The sequence below is a fragment of the Anopheles ziemanni genome, chromosome 3 (genome assembly GCF_943734765.1).
Source record: "Anopheles ziemanni chromosome 3, idAnoZiCoDA_A2_x.2, whole genome shotgun sequence".
In the NCBI taxonomy this organism is placed as follows: domain Eukaryota; kingdom Metazoa; phylum Arthropoda; class Insecta; order Diptera; family Culicidae; genus Anopheles; species Anopheles ziemanni.
The window spans coordinates 43,147,550-43,165,542 of NC_080706.1; the positions used below are offsets into that span (position 1 = coordinate 43,147,550).

The 17,993-nt window shown below is 45.2% G+C and overlaps 1 protein-coding gene across 1 annotated transcript in view; it reads left to right on the forward strand.

The window, feature by feature from the left end:
• The window catches only part of LOC131284789 (mucin-5AC), a 49,898-nt gene that overhangs the window by 8,930 nt on the left and 22,975 nt on the right, over positions 1-17,993 (forward strand). The window contains exon 2 of the mRNA XM_058313648.1: positions 17,006-17,232. Coding sequence (XP_058169631.1) covers positions 17,006-17,232 — 227 coding nt within the window. The remainder of the gene's footprint in view (positions 1-17,005; positions 17,233-17,993) is intronic.

A 17,993-nucleotide genomic window follows, 5' to 3' on the forward strand; every position in this document is an offset into this window, starting at 1 on the left:
GGCCAGAAATATGCTTTCGGTGGGACGAAGAACACCGCTTCACCGATGACGATGATGACGGAGCGAACGATTGCGTGAACGGAAAGGTCAGGAAGTGGCGGCCGTTCTTGGTGAAGGGGTAACTCGTTCTGCCTCAGCTGATGGTGCCGAGCGTTGGCGAAGGGGGGATGGTTGGGAGCTAAACTATGCTGATGATTGAGCGATCAGCACCACTTGTGAGGATGATGATGATGATGATGAGTGTCGAATGCAGATAAGAATGTCGGCGGAACGTGTTAGGTTAAAGGGTTGCGAAGATCAGCTGGTCTCCTTCCTTTTACCGCGCGAGACGAGTCAATTAAAATTATAGCAACCGCATTTGGAAGTCCAGCGATGGAGCTGTTCGACTTGCTGGTGGATCTGTTGCATAACTTCGTGCAAGTGTACCAGTTTTGCCACACTGTTTTGGTAATCTGGTGTTTGCTAACACTGCATGATGAAATAGAGATATACTTTCGTATGGCTTGTGCCAATATGCTTGAACGTTTTAATTTTAAATTTTTTAAAAACAGTTCAAATATGTAAAGATTATTTTTATTGCTTAAAAGAAGCGATCAGTTTTGTGTCAATGAAGTAACACTATTGAAACAGGAAGACCTGAATTTGTTTAACGATGTGTTTGTTGAGTTGCTAATTAAAATATTCATAAAAGCATAGCTATTGACGAAGATTGAAGTTTTCTTTTTATCATTCTCCGAACGTTGCTTTTGCTAAAAAAGTACAAAAAGCAATTTATCTCAGTTTTAAAGTAAGACCATACCACCGTGTTCATATACTGATGAACTAAAATATTCATATTTTAATATTCATGAAAGTTTCTTTCACGAAGATTAAAAAGTTGAATGCATGTTTATAATAACTTACCACTTTTATATTACAATTTTATATTCAGCTCACAGCAAAATAAATATAGTTTATTTTCGAAAAATTGAGGGAAAGTTTTGAAATATTTTATCAAATTCGAAATAAAATGTTAATTCCTCTTAAGTGGATTTAACTGAATAGTGTTCAATTGACTCGTAATACAGTATCTTGTGTATCCTGCCTTTAAAGTTATCAAAGTATCAAATTCTTTACTTTACCATTCCAACCATCTATGCTAGAGAGGATCAACTGGAACTCATTGCGTTGTGTGACTCATCCTAGAGCCTTGCTCTTGAAACTAGATCTCGCAAGTGGACAGGTTGTCACATCCCATTCGCAGAAATTCCCCCAGCTCAAGAAGGTTGAAGGAAAAGCCCTCTTGGTCCGGACATTCTTTCACCTTCGTCATCGCAAGTGTCACTGTTCTCGCTTAACCTTGGCTGGTGTCATGGGGACAGCTTTCCAATCTGACGAATCTAGCCCGTACGTCATACGTATGTTCCGATTTCTCCCCAACCTGTTCCGATTATTCCCGCTCGATGATCCCGGTCGGGGTTCATCATTCTTATCATGGCCATGGCCGTGGGTTAACAGATATTGCTCCGGGAAAAGGTGATGATTACCGGTGAAATTGGTATCATTTTGCTACCTGCGTGAATGCCACCATCAGTGACTAATCAGTGGCCAAGGTTGACCGGCTGTTTCCTCCTTCCAACGCCAGGATAACAACGCGCCGCAGTCAACGGCCGAACGAGTGCTTCAGCTCCGGTTTTCAAGTTCAACAAGGACGCTGGTGTCACGATTAGGTCACGATTTGCAGCGTGTTGATTCAATCGGCGGCCTTGTTTTTTAAACAGAAAACTTAACATCCGTGATGCAACGGCGCAGTAAACCGATCGGAGTGACTTTTCGGGAACGCCCTTCGGAGAGTTAAGACACATCTTAAGATGTTATTCATGCGGTGGTTCGGTACATCAGTCGAGAAAGATAATGACCAATTATTTGCGCCGAGGCTAGCGAAACCAATGCAGTTTGGTTTACGCATTGTGACGCAAGCGAAGCGTGTAAACATCTGCACGCACTGAAAAGCAATGGAAATCTTACACCTAGCCGCATCAGAGTCAGAGAAAACTGCAGTCGCTGGAAGAATGGGCAAAAAGTGGTACAACATGTGGACACGAAAGAGGTCGCTTTGCCGGGCAGATGAGGCGCTTAAGATCAGAAAGTAGGCGGTACCTTTAGAAAACAAACATTTGCATTCGTTTGCTTACGTTGGTTTTGTTGCGCTATTGCAAAAATTTCAAAATTGGTAACATATGAACTAAGTTTAAATCGAACAAATGTTTGCAGAGAAAATTTGCGCAAATGTTAATAAAGTGCTCAAGTAGATGTTTCATGAATCTTCCCGAGCCTTTGCAAAACTTTTCCCGCTTACATAATTCACAAGACGATAAGTGTTACGACTTCTCAGATAGAAGATCTCAGTCGAATGGGTTTTAATTTTTTTTATTAAATGCCAATCAAACCAAAAAGCGAACAACGATTGCTTCCTCGTGCCAATCGTCGTTCGGTTCGGAGACTTTTAATTAAAACCAAAACCGAGATTGGTCGACCACCGGCAATTGTCCGCCGCTGCGTAACCGTAACGCACCGCTGCCGTGTGCAATGGTGGGCACTTTCGCGACAACTCATCCGGATGATAGGACGCCGAAGAAAGTTCCCCACCGATCGCGGTATCACCACAATTTTCGATCGAAATGATACGGCTTCGGGTGCCTCGGCGGAGAAAACCAGGGACCAGGGTGGCTACCCTCGGAGGGAACGGTGCGTAATGTGAAATTGCAGTTTCACTTTTAACCCGACCAAATTGTCGATTTTCTATCGCACGGTGAAAATTGACCGCCAGCCGAAACCGAAGCGCAATGTTTCCGGAGTGAAATTGGAGCCGATTCAATTATTGCCCATTATGGGCCTTGGGTAGCTTAATTTTTCCCATTCGCTAGCTTTTCTTTTTGGCTTCACAATCGCTCAGGTCTCTCAGGTCTCGTCGCAAACTGGTGAAATAAAGAAATGAAGGTGAATTTGGTGCGTGCGAGGGAAATCGGGTGCAGCTGCAAACGGTGGAACGCCGATGCGTCGTGAATCTTGGGGACGATCTCGAGCCAGATGAGGGGCTCGAGTTGTTGTGGGCCAAAGCGGCCGCTCACGATTCAAATGTGGCGTGCGCGGTTTGGCATAACGTGGCGTAACGTTGTGGCGTTCACGTTTGCCCAATGCACACTCGTGGTCGATCGGCCATGTGGTGACGAATTGGAAAATGCCCCGATTGCGGGACCGAACAATGCACACGCACACCGCCACCACGCACCCACGGTGGCCAGTGGGATGGAAAATTGGTCGTAATAAATTAAATTAATCTGGAACGATGCGTAGATAAATATTGACTTGAATTTGCGAGCGTCCGAACCGGCCGCGATTTCGGCCAACCGCGGTGCCGATGGGCGGATGGGAATGCTCGGAAAATTTCGAATTTCGTTATAAACGCCACCATCCCCTCCTGCAATAGCTGGCTGATTTATGGCAAAAAGGAAAATTAAAAGAAAAAAATACCAACGCATGTATAAAAAGGAAAAACAAAACTAAAATAAACCACTCGAGCCTCCCGTTTACGATCTCGCCTTTGCGGGCGTTGAAGTCTTTCGAAAGAGCGGTTAATCTTTCACGCGGCTCGAACGGTGTAAATTTCATCAAACCTGTAACACCCGTGCAAAAGGTTTGTGAAATTCAGTGTCACCTCTCTTGTGTAAATAATTCACTTTTACGATGGCTGATTGGGAAACAGTTTATTTATGTTTGCCTAGGTAGATTGCTGGTCTTTGCGAGGCTGGTTTTTACATGCTATGTAATGCGAAAAACTATTAACGGTAATTATAACGATACAAGGGCAAACCTAATTAATTTAGGAGCGTTAATTTGTTTCCCCTATTTTCTGCCCTTTTGAATATTTGATCTAATAAAGAAATTTTCAATTTGCAAATATCGTTTGAAAGGTACACTTTCCATATACTCAACTCGTCATTGCGTCCGCTCGGCGTAGAGAAAAAAAAAACAGTGGAGTAAAAAAAAATGAAATAGTTTCTGAATCGTTTCTCTTGTAGAATCGTAACGGATATATTACAATAAAAGGGTCAAATAATTAGTGTTAAAGATTATTAATAGCTAATTTTTCTTATTTACAAATTAGTTTATCTTTCACTTTCTTTAAAAAACTTATTTGGTTCTTCTTTTGGAACATTTTGAAATTTTGAAATTACAATCCATGAATTTAGCTATTACGGTCCCGTAAAGAACTTCTTGTGCTTGAACTGCTTTTCTCTTCGGTCGAGCCGCTTGCCAGGAAGGCAAGCAGCTCTGGGGCTCCAAAGGTCACATCCGGAATCATGTTTTCGACCGTGTGTTTGTTGTTTCGATTGGAGCATGTCGACTAGCTCCGGGGAAGACACATTCCACCAGCTTCAGCCGACATAATACGGCTCATTTCCAAGCGCATATACCGCGCGTTGACAAGCGAGCGGAATGTGTAAATATGTAAATGTATGTATGAAAGATGATGCCCGGGCCGGGCTGGGGCTGCTTCCTGTGGCGAGCGGTTCTCCGGATCGATGTTCACATTATCGGCGGCTACGACACCAAGCCGTCCAGGGACCGTTGCGTCCGGTTTGGATGAAAACGATGGAAATGGCACCAGTGTTCGGTTAGGTAGGGATACAGGTGTTGGTTGGTGCTTCATCAATCACGCTTTTTTTTTTGTTGTGCTTGAATAAAATATCATTAACTGTCCACCAATCATCAGCCGCTCGAGCCGTTGTTCGATGCGGGGAGTCATCGATTGTTGGTGGAAATTATAAATCTCCCTTAGTGCATTTTTGTTTGAGAAAGGTGCATCGGGTAGCTTCGTGGACCGATGTGCTAAGAAAAATTCCGATATGTGCGCGACCTCCCAAACCACCGGAAGCGCCGTCAGGATGTGGCGTAGTAAGGGTCTACTACTTCGCCCGAAGCCACCCGTTGCCCCAAACCGACGCAACAACAAAGAATGGTACAATAAAATAATAACCTTCATCAAGTGGTCCCAAAATGGGATATTAGGCGCTTGGACATGGTCAAACCCTTGCTCATTCCTAGCGAACCGCGTTGCTTAATTATACATTCCATATTTACCCAATTAAGGAAGATCATCAAAAATACGCCAAAAGGTGCTTCATCTAAACAATTGACATTAGCACCCAAAGTGCGTTCCCAAGATGACTGAATCTTTCGAGTCCGCCCCAAGGCACGGTCACGAACGAGAGAGGATGTTGTTTATTTGGTTTTTCACCGGGGACAGGGCCCCGCGAACGGGGTGGGGGGCTTATGTCATCTTTACCGGCGTGGCTTTAACAACAAAAATGTCCCAAAACACTCAACGGCTCACCCGAAAACTCTCGATCACTTTTTTCGGAAGCTTTCTCCACCGGTTCTTCCATCTTCTCTTCGCCCCAAGGAGACACTTCAGAAGACGTTTAGCGTAGCCGGTGGCGATAGGTGGTTGTTGAAAACTAAAATGAGACCCCCTCCCCCCTCCCCCTCCACCGTGGATCCCACGCGTGCGAATCTCGTTTGGCGAAATTTGGTTTTCTTTTTTCACCTGATATTATCAACACGAAGCGTCGTGATCTTGAGACAGACGACCGATCTGACCGCACACGCACCGCAAAAAAAGGTCGACGCGTCGGCGAAAGCGAAAGTTTTTCGGGCGACACCGGACCACACCTCGCCGGGCTTGAGCTTTCGAGGATGATGCTTTCTGCTGTGTTGTCACAATTTATTATGCAGATGGATGCGAGGTTCGGAAACTTGTCGTACACCCGACCCGAGCCGGCGGCAGGCGTTGCGTAAGCGATTGCGCATAATCGATCAGACCTGTCCTGGTGCGTTGTCCATCCGCATATTTTTTCCTGTTGGCGTTGAAAATGTTACGCTTTCTTGTGACACTCGATGGAGGAGTGTTTGTGGCGGGCCATTAGCGTGCGATTAGTTGCCGGAAGCTGCGAGTGGATCACACTTAGCAGAGCACCGCCTAGAGAGGATGCTTAAAGCGGAAAATGATGTCAAGTTGTTGAGACGACAGCAAACCAAAACAAATGTTCATTTTATTAAACTCCTAAAGTAAGGTGAGGTTAAATTGTCCCTTGTTCATTCGGAACATGTTCGGTAACACTGTAGTTTTTGTAAAATAAATGTTTAGTCTTTTGAGTTTGTTCATGTTTTAATGTTGTATTTTCATGTTGGCTTGTTGGACGTTTTGCGTGTGATTTTAAGATTTGTTTTCCTTAAAAGAGAGTAAAAATTTTTCGAAGAAGGACTAATTTTGGATTCGAAAGATTTGTTTTGCTTTTGGGAAGGATTTTTCATTCAAGAAAAGTTATGCAAAAGGATTCTGCATAAGGTTAAGTTGCATGAAAATGCATGCATATTGACGAAATTGTTTTTGTTTTATATTGTACCATTGTACCCAAGTGTTTTAAGAGTAGTGTAAAATGATCTTTTTATTTTAGTGCAACAATATTTTGCATGATTTTTCTTTTATTTCTACTGTTTACACACATTTGATTTTTAGCTCACCTTTTTTGACTTATTAATTTATATAAAAACATATTTTTGTGATCGTTTCAAATTTGGTGGTATCGCTACCAAACGTTGTCTCTTCTTATGGACAGCCAGTTCAGTTCGTTCATCTCGGCATGGGAACGTTTTATCAGAGAACGAGACTATTAATTAGGAGCGGCAAAAATAATCGCCTTCAGGTGGGATCATTTCGGGGTGAAATTTAGGAAACCATCGATCCACGACCCTCCCCTCCCCCCCTCCCGTGCTCCATGGCTTGACCCAAGCAAACCGGTTTGATACGAGACGGTTTTTCGTGTCCGACAATGCGGAAGTGGCTCGTTTTCCCAGGCAACCGATATGAATATGCAACACCGGCGCACCTTTCTGCGTGTCACCGCGTGGTTTGCCCTCGCCCGTATCCGCCTGCCACGAAAGTTCACCGGTCGAATGCTGGTGTGGCCGGTGTGTTTGGAGGAGTTCAACCTGACCTGTGCCGTGTTTTCTCTTCTCGAAATTTCGGCGCCGTTTGTTTCGTGGTTTTGGGGAAATTGTTCCTGGCTGTTGATGAGATAGTTATCCGCATAGCATTGCGCAACCGCAACCGGCTTGTTTGGCTTGGGTATCGAAAACCGGCAGCCTTTCTGCCCGATTTGCCGTCATCAATCTTCGTCAGCAGCGATTGACCAATTTGGTGCCGGGAGCGAACACTTTACCCGAGATGGATGGCAAAGGTTTCAGTTTCTCTCCATGACACCGTAATAAATAAATAAACAAGAAAACGATTAAAAACTAGCTCGGTCGGGTTTGGGCTGGGATTTGGCAATGATCGTATCTAGCGACCCTTGTCGTAGTTTGCAATTTTCGCAAGGTACACACACACTCTTTAAGCTACCACACAGCTTCGTTCGGACGAAACGATCCATCAACGGCTCAACAATGGAAAACCAGGTGGGACAGAACGGTCGGGGCGCGCCAGGCCGCGCTAAATGGCGTCGGACAGAACTAACGTGCCGAAAAATCGACGAAATCCGCCATTTCGCCATCAACACTTCCGCCGGAGGCTGCCGGACCCGCTTCTTTAGCTCATTAATCGCGGTCGTAGCGGGGCGTTAATCGTGGTTGAGCAAAAAATAAATAATAATGAAATCCCCAACCGAGATCATCTACCCACACGAACGGGTTTTGCGTTCTCTCACCGTTCTTGAGATCATTTTTAATAAGCTTTATGGGAGGCTGTGTACTTCATTTCGTGTAAGGTTTCTGCGCCTTTTATGTTTAATTTCTGTGGGAACTTCGACGGCGGCCAACGGGTTGGTTTTTGATGTGAGAAAACCCTGCTCTATCCTTCCGTTTGGTAGGTTCTCTTTATACTTTGTTTGTAAAAGTGCATTTTTCCAAAGTTCAACTGTCTCGTTGTTTGCGTGACCTGCGACAATAAAATTGCATTCTTTATTTTATTTAATTTTATATTAAACTACGCGTCCAAGGTCAAACCTCCGCTCGGCAGTGATGTTGTCCGTCTCCAAGACAAACCTGAGTCTGACTTCTGTTGATGAACGATACAATCTCACAACCGGATGCGCAACCACTCCTCGAGTAAGACTGTTCTGGTTGCGGAATACGGAAACCGCAGCATTCCAAAAATGGACACAAATGTGCAGAACTCTAAAGAACAGTTCCTTTTTTCACGCCACACCCATGATGATGGCGATGATGATGTTGATGAGAAGATTGTCTCCGGCAAAGGAATGGTAATGCCGTCACAGCTACGCCCGCTGCTTCTCTCGCAAGCGAAGAAGTACCTTGTTTGGGAATTTCATAGAACTTTGGGAGTGTGAATCATTGGTGATTGCAGCGATTTGTCAGCGGCTGGGATGAAGAAGCGTGGAAGCCAGTGGCGGAGGCGAATAGGTTAGCCGTTCAAGTTCAAACACATCCGGTTTTTTCGACGCTCCGATGCTGGAGTGCAGCTAATGTAGGTGAAGGTAATGTGTGACTAAGTTGCGCCGGCGCGATGCACTTTGCTATTAATTTATGCAACTTACCAAGAGGATGATGAGAAACTCTTCACGAGCGGTTGTGATTCACAGCAAAGTGTTCGGTGGCTAGTTATAGGCTAGGTGTAAGTGTACAAATGTTTTATAAATCCATTTGTTTTTTAATGGTTGTTAATTATTTTTCACAGACGTCATATGCTTTGATCAAAGTAGTGTACTTGTTTGCAATTTTGAATCATTTTCCTTCCCCTCTTTTCATAGATTTTAATTCAATGATATATTGGTCACCTTGCTGGGCTCTTAATGAACACGACGTTCACTTACATTAGACAGAATAGAGAAGAACAATCGTAGGTCGAGTCCAAAATTATACTACCGGGTGCTCAAAGAGGGCCAGTCTATATTTAGCTTTTGCCTTCAATTGCTCTAAAGTTCAATACCAACCAAACAATAATTGCCGGTAAGCTTCTAGCACCGTCGTTCCGAGCTGCTATTATAGCATCGATCGCTACGCAACGAAGCATCAATCTTCTACGCAAAGTCTTTCGTTTCAAAGATGAGAAAAATAAAACTCACCCACACCGAACTTATCTTTCATCTTGGAACACTCGGTCGTGTAAATCTCGGCAGCCCAAGTTTGACAAATTTGCAAACCAACCGGAGACAAAGTTTTTCTAGTTCACACTCCGGTAGGAAAATCTCACCCACCCTTGGCCCGCCCGAAGTGAAAAGTGAAAAACTCTCATGTGCATCGAAATATGAAACCCGCGGATCCGTTGTGACGTTCTCGAAGTTCTTGCATTCGACAATTGACAATGCACAATGGGTTTGGCGCAACGACCGTGGTCCCGCCCATTACCCCTCTCCGTTGCTAATGTGCGTGAGTGTATGGTCGCGAAGGGCCAACTTTGTGACGAACAAAACAAAAACACTAAAATGCTTTAAAACGACACCGAAATCGTTTAGCCACGCTCGCAGAAGCAGCACGAAGCGTGGCAATTGTCTTCATTTTCCGATTCAGTTGGTGTCGTCCCGGTGTGGTTTTGCATTTCGACGACAAATTTCTTCGCTTTGGAAAATTTGCTTGAACAAAAAATCGTTCAAAAGGAATAACTCCGGCGAAGGTAGACAGTTTTGAATAAAACTTTAAATTTGCGAAACTTTCCCACTTTGTCGTTGGACGATTTATTCGAACCACTTAGGCGGGCGCTTTTCGCACATATTTTTCCCCCGTTTCTGCACCATTTATTTTTCCACACCAAGCCTTACATCAACACCTTGCCGTGTTGGCGCGGGGGTTTTCCTCGGCTTGCCTTGCTATTTAAGAAAAAAAAAAGTGTAATTTCCCAAACCGAGTGGGGGGTTTCCACGAGCCGATGGCGTTTGACATGCGCGCACTTGTCGCACTTTACGCCCAACTCGCACCAGGGTGGCCGGGGGGAGGCGTTTTTTCGGGCTCATTGTTGAAGAAATGTGCCCATTCCCAGGCGCGCGAACGGGTCGCCGAGCATTGCGCAACCCTTCAAACCCCGCACGGGCATTAATTAGCCATTTGGGGTCCCCCCGGTCTGTCAGCGTGTGCCATTTGGCATTCGTTCAAGGTTTTGGCCAGGTCGGAAAATAGCAAAAACCAACCGCCGGCGACCACCCGCGAACGGCGAAGCCTTAGGCCGTGGCCTTTCGCTAGCATCCTCCTTAAATGGTGACTCTAAATTTTGCCATAATTAGTCGGTGTGGGTGCGTGGTGGTGGTACGTGTGTCGTCCTTTCCCCTTTCTCTCGGGAACGGCGCACCGATGTCGATGGGCCAATAAAATCAATCAACGCGCGGACATGAGGTGAGGGGTTTTCCTAACACACAAAAAGAGGCTAATTTAGAAAGTACGAAAAAACGACCAAACCCATCGAGCAACCGTAAAGGGATGGCACTGGTGGTAGGCCACCCTCCGCGCCGTAACGCCACCTTTCGTAACGTAACAATACCATCGCGTGCCGGCATGTGTGGGTGACTGTGGGCCGAAGTGGTGGAAAATCAAACGCAAGCAACAACAGACAAGCTTGAAAAACATCAACATTTATTACATTACGGCCGCGGCAGCCGATGCGAGATGGAGGTTTGAATCAATAAATTCGATAACTTTTTCGGCCGCACTGGTGTGGAAAACGCCACCGGAACTTTCCGACTTCCGCGTTCGACCGCAGCGATCGATGCGAATGTGGTTGGAAAAACAACCGAAGAGAAAAGCAAAACAAAAACAAAAATATCATACAGCCACCGAAAAGCAAAAGCTCACCGCAAACAATAGAGTACTAATGAAAGACACTGGGAAAATCACGAGAGGCAAAGGAAAAATGCGTGAGACAGAAAAAGAGAGGGAAATAAAAAAAATGTCAATTTTTCGGAAACAAGTGAAAAGTGAATCGATTTAAAAACAAAATCATTAAAAATGGAAAACGAAGTCAGTGGAAAGTGTTTTTCTTTTCATGCTCGGAATGCGACACCACTCACTAGCGAACGTTAGTGGCGTGCAAGGTTTGCAATAAACTCAGCATAAAGTAAAACTCGATAAAACCGCAATTACGCTTGCACCGGGTCCGTAACAAATCATTTTCCATGGATGACAAATAGGCGACAACAGGGAAGAGGGCAGAATACTGCCTCGAGGAGGAAAATGAAAGTAACAAGGCATGCCTTAAAGCGAACAGCGTCGGATAACAAATGGCTTTTCCGATCGATAGGATGTAAGTACACCATGGAGGGAGAAAATACAAGACCGATGTTGGCTTAGAATTGGAATGTACTTAGCAAGCGTCTCCTTTATGTTCTTGTTCGCCTCGAGGTAGCAAACTCCAGCCCGTACAGGTTTCGGAAACGAAGGAAAGTTCTTTTCTACGACACGGACTCGCGCTTGTCGAACGTTAATTGCATCAGAACCTCGTTGCCGAGTCACCCGCGGATGTCCCGTGGCGATTTACGGGTTTCCGAGGGTCCACGGGAAAGATAGAGAGATGTCTCAGCAACGATGTGTTGCGTAGCGTTTCGAGTACCATCGGCAGGCCCCTTCTTGCGCCAACTACAAGCTGCAAGTTTATTTATTATTATTGGCATTATTTATGATAAACTAGCTTCGTATCGCTGATCCGCTTTTGGACTCTCGCTCTTTAAACGCTTTCCATGGAGAGGACCGGGGGAAGATGTTGATTGTGCTGCGCAAAAGGAATGCGCAACGCATCGACCGCATCTTCGCGTTCGACTCTTCCCAGCAATGTCCTGTCGAGCGTTCCGTCGCTAGGAAGTGTGTGGGCGAAACGGTTCGACCATTCCTCGGATGCGTACAATCTCAATCGGTTATGGTAATGGTCATCGAAGGGAAAAATTGTTTACCGATAGGCTTCGCGATTAAAGGCGAATTAGAAGCTGACAGAGCCTCGGGCGTGTTCGTGGTGCTTGTAAGCGATTGGGAATTTATGGGTGTCTGTTGATACTTTGTAAATTTTATTGCGCCTGTTCGATGGGAAGCAAAAATGGCTCCGAGTGTTGAGAGGTTCATTCTTTTGAAAGCAGAACAAAACGACCTGATCGTTTCGGAATTCCTTCGTACGAACGTTGGGACTTGTCTGGAGTTTGACTTAAACTTTATTGAAAGTGCAGCAAAACGCCATCAGATTGGAATTTTCCATATATTACCCGTTACACATGACCTTTCCAAACTTTGCATCATGACCGTCTTTGTTTACAACACCTTCCACGTGAAACTTGGCACGATCGACCTTGACCAGAAGATGATAGACTTTTTTCCGTTGTGAGAGAAAAAGCTGTCAAATTTAGCCGAAGCCGAAGAAAAGCCTGCGACCTTGTCCGGGCGCTCATTTGCCTCTCACAGTTTTAAAATCGTCTTTACTTTATCTCGGAATGGGAATTCTTTCACCTTCAAAAGCGAATCGATTCGGTACAACTGCGTCTCATGGTGGACCGATGGTGCTTGAAACAATCTTGACCAAACACGCAAGCCTTGTTCAACATGGACGACGACGCCGTTGCCGTTTCTATCCTATCTGCCCAACTCATCATCGCTAATGCCTCAACGTGCCGGTTTTCTCACCCATCGCATGGAGGCTACCGACATTCGGAGGGGGGTTTCCACCGAAAACGGCACGATTTTCACCCAATTTTCGGAGTCTTTTAAACCTTTTTCCTTTCGGTAGATTTTTTTTTAAATTACTCGCACGCCGGAAGTGGCCGTGCGATCGGAACGATCATTTCTCTTTACGAGCATCGAATCGAAGGTCACTACCGGTTCGGTTTCCGGTCCGAGATGCGCCGCTTGGTTCCGTGCGGTGGCATTGTCGGTTAATTTCATCGACCAGTAGGCTCGTCCAAAGTAGTGCGCAAGGTTAGGAGAACCCACGGTCCGAAACAACAATGCGCCTGCCCTCAGCGGTCACACAGCCGAAAATCGAAACTGGTAAATTGATTCGTACTTGACAGTCGGTCCGATGTTTGCTGGCCGGGCATTAAGAACAAAGGTTGCATCCTTGATCGACACCGGCCAACTATTGTCTGTCGGTGGCGTAACGATTTTCTTCATTGTCGCGGCCATTTTCTCACTATCGTCAGTATGATTTTTCCTCGAGATGGTTTGTGGCGTCGTGTCTTAAATAGCCTTTTTGGTAATTATAGTTCATGTTGGTCGTTTTCAAATGATTTTTTGAATCCCCTGGTTGGTTTCAATTACGAACAATTCGTGAATTTTGTTTTTACGAATTTTTTGCCGCCATTTGTTGGAACTTTCTAATTATACTCTTAAATATTCGATCCAAATCATTATTTAAAAGACATGCTAAGATACTGACATATAGAGTAATATTTCTCAAAAAACTCAAATCTATTAAGAAAGATCGAGAAGAGAGAACAATCAAAACTTTTCATTCCTTTCTAGTAAAGAAATAAGTTTGGTAAGAAAAATATACCAACCAAAGAAAATTGAATGTACAAAAACATAAAAGCATGACTATCATCCATGTTAATACAAATAGCAGCCACGCAAGTTGATCCTTTCAGTACAACAACTCAATTAGCGGACGAAAAAGGTTATTCAGTGAGGTACTACAGTAAGTGAATATAAATAAATTCTGAATCCTAATCGTTTTCAGGTCGGCGGGATATCGTCCTTACCACGTTCACTACCTGCTGCACTTGCAATAACGAACTGTCCGATGGTTGACGTAGATTGGTTTTACCTATCCATCAAATGTCGTGCAGTGAACACAACAGGCAATCACAGCCAAAGTGCTTGTAAGAGTTCCAAACGACCAACTGCTTGAGATAAACCGGGTTGTTTATTTCCCGCTTTTGCAGCCGAAACCCCGAGAACCAGCAACTGATGGAGTGTGGCCCGTTCTTCTCTCGCACCGGCGATTAAGGTCAAGGCACTTGGACGGCTTGAAATGTTATCCCTCCCGGGTACGCCACAACATCCGGGATCGCGGAGAAGGAACTGTCCGCACCCACGCGAGAATATATCGCAGTCCGCCAAGAATGTGCGTTCGCACGGCGACCTTAATCATCATGTAAACGATCGCCCAGAAGCGACCGCGCCGCGCAGATAATATATGAGGGTTCGTTTTATTTTCGTACCTCGAGCGAGAGATTCGAGAATCGGCCCAACTGAACTTCGCTGGAGTTAACTTTGGTTATTTATTTATGTTTCGCCGCCACATCGAGTTGCTCACCGTCTGGATCGAGTACGTTTGAGGGCTCAGAAAAGTTTGTGCTCACCAGGAGTAGGGAAGGTGTTTGTGCAATGCCCACCGTACGTTGCGTGAGTCATTGGACATTCCTTCGTTGCCGGCCTCAGCATCCTAAAGTTCCCCACTTGAGATGCTCCAAAAAAGTAATAAGACGAAGAAACCTACACAGTAACGGTTCTATACCGAACCAGGGGTATTTTTCTGCGGGAAGTAGGAACAGCCCACACTTCTGATGAGTCGCGCTGACGAGTCGCGACGGTCTTGGAAGTGGTGAAGTGTGAATGAACTCGTCGCTCTCGAACTTTAAAAGATCGAACGTGACCCTCTGGCGGCTTTGCTGTGCAGTCCAACTCCTACCGACGCTCGGAGCGGTCTGTGTTGGAGCTATCTCTGTGAAGTCCCGCAGAGGTTGGCCATTTTTCCGAGAAAGTCCACGCACGATTAGAATAACTGATGACATTCGCCGCATTCTTGCTGCGGTCCCTTTTCACCGCCCGTTGACGGCGATGGATTCTGGTGCCTTTCAAACGGTCGGGGGCTTAGGGTCGGTTTAGGTTCTGCAGCATGAATGGATAATTAATTTTATTTCATCCGAACGATCCCTCTCCCCCGAACAAGGCTTTGCGGAAGAGGAATATTTATGTAGCGACAGCATGTGTGCACATTCTAGAATTCACAATCGACACAGACACGCCGCCCTGGCGGAGTGTGGAGTCTTGGGTTACTGGATCGCAGTCATCGAACCTCTCGCGCCCACGCACTTTCGCCCCGTCCCGGTCCAAGCCCGGGCCGTTTTGCGTGGCGTGGACGGTTTGGTTGTCGAACTGGCGAACTGGCAGAATAATGATGCCGTATATCTCTTGCCTTGGGGTGTCTTGAGAAATTGCATATCTGTCAGTTGAATTCGCCTTCCTCCCGCTGCGTTGTCGTCGTTAGTGCACGCGGCTTTCTGGCAACCAACCGCTTTTCCCTTCGCTCCAAAAACCTTCGCCAAAGTCGCGATCGCGCCGTTTGTCGCCATTTTTCCGATCGTTGCCACCAACTCGTCAACCCGTCCGTGTGGACTACGATAGTGGTTGGATTTTTGCTCTCTATCTCTCTGTTTCGTTTTATATGTTTGCGCAATGCCAACGCCGGCGAACATTTTGGGATCAGAGTGCAGGGCACGACGGGGCCTAAGACTGGCTGATCCATTCCCAGCAGGCAAGGCAGGGCCCGGCATGGGAACTCATTTCGACACATCCAGCCGGTGCTCAAGAAAAACTGAGGGCTTTCGCACGTTCGCACCGCCGCGTGTTCCTTGCTCTTTCCTACCAACAAGATCGGCGGGGGAAAACATAGGGTCACCACCCGCTCCGGGGTTGGGTTGGAAGGGTGGAGAGAATGGAATGGAGTTTGTTTTCCTCCGGTCGTGCGGTGCGCGAATGGTCGTTTTTCTCCGCTCAAGCTGTGCGCATGTGAATAAAGTTGCATGAAATTGTGACCCTGGTCCGGGGGTTCGGGAGGGGGAGTGAATGCAATTGGTATGCACCTGATGGCGTCTTGTTTCGCGATATATTTTTATGCATTTTCCAAGACAAGAAGCTTAAGCCCAGCTTGAATGGTAAATATACTGAGAGTCATTCTATTTAATTGCATCTTTTTTTAAGCTTATTTGAATAGCACAAGTGTAATTTTTTTTTAATAAAACAGGCGCATTTTCTAAAATGAGCTATAATTTTCTGAATAAATTGCTTCTCACGACATTATCCCCGGGAATGATATATATATGTTAAAAAATTTAGATCTAATTTACAAATCGAGCCTTTTGTCAAAATCTTTTTGACACCTTAAATATGCTTTTGACGAATGTCTTCACTTCTATATTAAATGGCATTTAATTAAACGAGTAATTCTATCATCACGTATGGCGGGGTGGGTTGAACTATCCTTCTTAGTGAACTACCCAGCTTCATTAGCTGTTACTTGTCACGCTCGTGAGACGGATGCCATCTTTCCATCCATCTGCAAAAAAAGGCAATGCAAAATTTTCGGTGAATGTGGAAATTAAATTGTTATCTTTTTTCGTATCCCATCACCATTGTTCAGCGGCATTGGCAGCTGCTGCCGAATCAGAGCCGAATCGGGCACGAACACTGCATACTGTTAATTGTTGCCTGCCGAAAAGCGCCTCTCGAATGTGTCAAGTAGTATTTTAATGTTTAGCAATGCTGGTGGGTTTGATTTTTCCCGTCATTTTGTTGCAAAAATTGAAAAAAAAAGGTGGAGATGAGTTCACATCCATTTCTGATGCCATTCGGATCAGAAGGTGGCATTTGATGAAGCTTAATTTATGCAACGTGCTGATGTGTGGGAAGAGGGGTGTTGCTGGGGTTATTTTTAGGTTGGAGACTGGGAAAATAGTGGGGGTAGTTTGGGGTTTCCGAACAGGTGAATGGTGCAAGAAATAAACGACTTGTCAGCAGAAGCGCTTGAACTGAATTCGCCAAAAATAAGAAATTTATTAAACCAAAATTGATTTGAGTTAATTCTAACAACATTTTTAAGATAAGTCTCAAGTAGATATAGAATTAAAGCAGGGAAGGATTGAGATCTGAAAAGGTTTTTATTGAAAAAATGCCCCTAAGTTCTTATAAGCGACATCAACTTTCTAATACCTCAACCTACCAAGCAATAACATTTCGTATCATTTCGCTTCCGTTCCAGATAACAATTTCTACTTCGCGCAATCACAGGGCCGTTTTGTGCCTTCGTTCGAAAGCCCGCGCAATGGTTTCTTTCCCTCGGCGCTTCAGCGACAGCAACCGCCACCGGACTCCTACCAGGAGCAGACACTCTTCGTGAACAACAACAACGTGGACCGGGGCACCGGAGCCAGCGAAGGGACCGGGTCCCGCGGTATAACGCCGTCCTACTATCAATTTACCTATACGGTAAGTGCAACCGGAAGGGTTTTACCTTTCCGAACAAGCTTCCCTGTGCAGATGACTAGCTAGTAGCTTTTACCGAAATGTTATCCTCAGCTCCTTTCTATTGTCTACTTTCGCGAGACATGTACGAATTTGCTGTTCGCTTTCTGCGTTTCTTTGTAGATTCTAGCATTTTTTAGTAATCTTTGTGTGAAATAGTAGTCTTAGTAGTTGTAGTGAAAATGTAGCCTCCGTTTTTGTTGAGTTTTAGCTGGCTTTATTTATTCAAGTAATACCGACACTCCGGCGATACGTTCACCATTCGTTACGACACACCGAAAGAAGTATGAAAGTTGAAGTAGCGCGAAAAGTACACAACCGAGGACGACGAAACAGTGAAAGAGAAAGATGGCGACCTTGTCATACATTTCCCAATACGGCCGGACGGCCGCAAATGCAGCCCACCAGGCCTTTGCCGGTTCGTTTGCTGCAGCCCCGTTTGTTGCAATGGCGTCGGTGCACTACCGAAAGGGTGCACTCAAGCATTTTATCACCCGCTCTCCACCATCGAGGTGATAGGGCGTGCATGTGTCTTTAGGTGTGTGTGATCTCTTTGGGCAGTCAAGTAAAGCTGTTCTGCATCGCAAGGGATTAGGGTTTAAATGCCAAATACTAATGTTTTTTGCATAATTTATTTAAAACCTGCTATCTAATTGATAAAAGTCTGAGGAAAATGTGTCTAATAACTGATAAGGAAATACGTTAAGCAGTACGTCACGAGAAGT